The sequence below is a fragment of the Barbatula barbatula genome, assembly GCF_947034865.1.
Source record: "Barbatula barbatula genome assembly, chromosome: 3".
Taxonomy (NCBI): domain Eukaryota; kingdom Metazoa; phylum Chordata; class Actinopteri; order Cypriniformes; family Nemacheilidae; genus Barbatula; species Barbatula barbatula.
Window position 1 is genome coordinate 2,054,709 of NC_136764.1, and position 4,352 is coordinate 2,059,060.

Below are 4,352 nucleotides of genomic sequence, written 5' to 3' on the forward strand. Positions count from 1 at the left end.
TTAAAAGGTTTTTAAAAGGTTTTACTGCAACATTACCTAATTGTAACCAAAATACAACGTTGTTAAACCATTTAATGTCTCATCAACATCATTCTCATATGACTGATATGTAATACTGTATGTACAGGTATATGTCACAATAGACAGTAATACACACAAATAAAATATAAACTAGACGAACAAACCTGTGTCTCCTTTCTGACCTTTTTGACCAGCAGCCCCATCTTTACCATCTCTGCAGGAGAGCCATTGTGTCCCGGTATACTGGGGACTCCAGGATAAACATTTACATTAATGCATTTGGCAAACGCTTTTAACCAAAGTGACTTACATTTGCATGATCCTATACATTTGTCTCTAAGTGCAATCCTCTGGATCGAGCCCAAGACCTTGATGTTGTTACCACCAAACTCTTCCCACTGAGCTGCAGGAAAGCTGCACAACTCTTCTCTGTCGCAGCTCATACATGCGGCCACAACTGCAGCTGGAGCAGCACAGAGACAGCAGGACTTTAACATCACCATCTTCTGCTCACTGTGGGAATAACAAGGTTTCTGTTTAAGCAGTATTTAAAGTGTCCACACTTGAGGGAGGGATTTACAATATATATATTTATTATGATTATTAATTTAGTTTGATTATTAAAGTGATGATTGGCTTCAGTTTATAAAATGTTTATCAGTTTCCAAACATAAACAGTTATCAAAAGATTGTTGAAATATAGACTTTTTCACATCTTGTTGTCTTGATGTGACTTCAGAAAAATGTGTAGATAGTTTCTTTCTCCACTATAATAAATGTAAATAAATAATAAAACAATAACAACATACTTTAGCTTGTTTAACTTTAAGTTTGTTGTTTAGTTTTTAAACCAAATGAATGTTTGAATCAATCAGTTTAAAGTCACATAATCAGGATTATCAAGTCAGATACAAATGTTGTGGACAGGACGGGTCTTGAGTTCATGTTATCAGAATATAAACATTACAGCCGACCAATGAAATCTCATTTACAGTATATGACATCACTTCAGGTATTTAGAGTTTTTAAAGTTGTTATTAGATTTGCATTTAAATGAAACAGAAACTAATTTATTCAAGAATAATAAAAGGTAACAACATTTTATCACTAATCAATAGAAAAGGTAGTTATTAGAAAATAAATGTTATTTAATTAATTTTTGAGACAAATCTCGAAACTGTCTTCTGGTCTGAGCCAGGTTTAATAAATTATAAGTTTATGAATTAAAGAGAAAAGTATAAATATGTGAACAAATACCTCAGGCATGAAGTGTCTGTTTTAATCAACCGTAAACACTATATGAATATCAATATCTAACAATGAAGAAACATTTCTCCCTTTTTGGAAATAATCCAACATTTGATCATTTATGCGTAAAGGACTGGACATGTAGGCAGGTTGAAAAACCATATGCAGAAGTTTATTAAACAACAGTCCAGAAAGGGACGGTCAAAATACCAGGGAAGGTCTACAATCCAAATGATCAGTTCAACCAAGCAAACAAGACATATATGATTCTAAAGGATAAACCAAAAGAACAGCCAAACTATTGTCATCACATAAGACATGCAATGAATAATGATATAATGCTTGGTACACAGGTGAACTGGCAATACCATGACAATGGAAAGCATGGCCACATACAGTATACATGAGACAAATATATAAAATGTTGAGTGAATAGTAAGGTTTTAGTATTTTGGAGAGAGCTCCCCCTGGTGGTTGGATGTGCATCTGTCCCACACATACACATGTCAATAGTGCAGAAGATTGTGACACGTTCTATCAGATTTTTATTTCACATATGACATGATGTGAATCATTACAACCAACATCATCCCATTCCCCATAATCCACCACGAGGGCACCACAGTCTTGTCCACCTTTATAGTCATCAGGCTGACCTGAACCCCACTTGGTAAAAGTCAAGAGCTGTCCATCAAGGTCCATAAACTGCCCTTCTCTTTTTCTGTCTGTGACTCCAATGAACACCTTCTTACCACTCAAACCACTGGCAACAGATAATCTTAACAAACCTTGGATTTCAGCATCATCTTTTGGCAAAACGATCGTTCCACCAGCTGCATTGCAGAACTTAATCCCCTGTCCAAAACTGTCCAATAGGCCATCATAAATGTAATATTTCTGCCCAACCCTTCTAAAAGTATTAAATCCTGAAGCCTTCTCCATCATGGTCATTTTGGCAGTTAGCTGCTGGATCTCAGATTTGAGGGACATTGTGTCACTTCCAGGATGACCTGAAAATACATTTTATCAGGATGCTTTATTGATTTATAGGCTGATATTCTGGACCACAATTTATGATGTTTGATACCTGGCAAACCAATTAAACCATCGTGACCTCGTACTCCTTGGGGTCCAGGTGGTCCTGCTTTACCTGGCGGTCCTTGCACATCCATTCCTGTCACAGTAAAGCAAGCAAATGCCTGAATCTTTATCTCTCCCTCTGAAAAACACACTTAAACTCTCACACAAACCTGGCTCTCCCTTCTCTCCTTTAGGCCCAATGGCCCCGTCTTTTCCATCTCTACCGTCTCTTCCGGGTACACCATTGTGTCCAGGTGTTCCTGGTACTCCAGCAAGAGCAGGACAGTTCAGGTTCTGTGAACTCTGAGGTTCAGCTGCATGCAACAGTCCACACTGAAGCAACAGAAGAACACCGAGGTACAGCGCCGTCATCTGCTAGTGTACAGTGGAAAACCTTTCAAGAACCTGAAAACAAACAATGCTTCTGGGTAGATTATTTTGCATTGATCTTCCTAAACACAACCACAAACTGGTTAGAGCACAAAACATTTTTTTGGCATTTTTGAAAGCTTTCTTACCAGTCCCAATGTGAGATTTAGCATTTATGTTACATAAAAGGGTCTGAATTTGTCTTTTCACCACCCACAATTTCATATTTATATCACACACAATGTCAAACCGATTTTAAATATATCAAATGAAAGCTCTCACTCAAGATTATCACTGTATAATTTCACTAATTTAACACTTTATTGTAACACAACTCAATAATTGTCAAGTGAAGTCAAGTCAGCTTTATTTATATAGCGCTTTTTACAATGTTCATTGTTATATTGCTATAAATTCCTCTATGCAGTGTTAATGAAATAAAACTATAAAATTCTAGCAGCCAGGCAAACAAACCCTCAGAGGGAAACCAGGCCTAACCAGCGGATCCCAGTTCTCCTCTGGCAAAAGCTGCAGCCTCTGCACAAGCTCGACAGTGCTGCACAACAAGGCAAAATAGATTATCATTAATAATCTAATAGCGGCTAAAATGTTGTAGTTGTCACGTCCTTTGTCCAGCTCAATCATCACAGATTTTGTCAGGTCTGGGTATGGACTGCGTCCTGCCCGCTCTGGTACCCTTGGAACAATGAGACTGGCTGAGAGTAGAGGACTGTTCTGCACTCTTTGAAGCAACAAATGCATCAGTTGTTATTGGAAGTGTTCCTGGTTGCGGTTGATCTGACTAGTGCAGCCTAAACCTTCATAATATTTATATTATAATAGTGTAGTGTATGCAAGATTAGTCCCTAAAGACTACAAGAGGGCCGCGGTCCTCCGGGAATGATGAGATTCAAATATACAGGAGAACTAAACCAGACACAGGTGAAACTAATGATTGACTATATGAACAATAAACAGAACCTGAACGTGACACTTATAGATTATAAATGTTATTTTTTCTGGAACAGAGAAACAGTTTGATGCTGCAATGCTGGACATTAGTCTGATTTGAAAACATATTGTCTCATAGTAAGGTAGACAGTCAGAAGATACAGATATTCGGTGAACCATTTAAAAGCTTGGCATACTCTTTTGACAAAATTGCACGGATCAGATATTTACTGTCAACAGCTATATTATGCAATTATATTATAATTTAAATGTCTAATATAATTTACATTTCTTTCAGTAAAACACATTATAAAGCATTCAGTATTCAAAGATGGTAGTTTCTTACATGACAGACTATAATAACTGTTAATTATGTGATGTGAATGAAATATCGATCAAATGAATAAACAAACATTCACTTTAAAATATTTCAGGTTTTATGTTGTTTTATGTTTGTGTTGTTTGGTACCGTTTCATTATTGTCAGCTGGAAATAACTTTCTAAACATACCTGGTTTAATGGAGCTGAGCTCAGATGATCGCCAGTGTCAGATGCATAAAAACACAAAATGGAAAAGGAAAGAGTCTTCTAGCTTTAAGTGTGAGAGGCTTGTGGTGAAATGATGATCTAAACAAACCGACTTTACTTTTAAGATGTGCTGCTTGCACAACATGCACATGTCT

The 4,352-nt window shown here is 36.8% G+C and overlaps 1 protein-coding gene across 1 annotated transcript; it reads right to left on the reverse strand.

The window, feature by feature from the left end:
- Positions 1-1,421: 1,421 nt before the first annotated feature.
- Positions 1,422-4,352, reverse strand: LOC306891729 (mannose-binding protein A-like). The gene is made up of 4 exons (XM_079452223.1): positions 4,180-4,352; positions 2,520-2,754; positions 2,357-2,443; positions 1,422-2,279 (listed from the first exon to the last, which is right to left on the reverse strand). The coding sequence occupies exons 2-4, from the start codon at positions 2,719-2,721 to the stop codon at positions 1,807-1,809; spliced, it is 762 nt and encodes a 253-aa protein (XP_079308349.1). The 5' UTR covers positions 2,722-2,754; positions 4,180-4,352; the 3' UTR covers positions 1,422-1,806.

Excerpts from the sequence above, each read along its gene's own strand:
- LOC306891729 (XM_079452223.1), bottom strand. The coding sequence starts at position 2,721 with ATGACGGCGCTGTACCTCGGTGTTCTTCTGTTGCTTCAGTGTGGACTG. Across the intron at positions 2,444-2,519 it reads AGGAGAGAAGGGAGAGCCAG|GAATGGATGTGCAAGGACCG; the intron begins GTTTGTGTGAGA and ends TTACTGTGACAG. Across the intron at positions 2,280-2,356 it reads TGGTTTAATTGGTTTGCCAG|GTCATCCTGGAAGTGACACA; the intron begins GTATCAAACATC and ends ATGTATTTTCAG.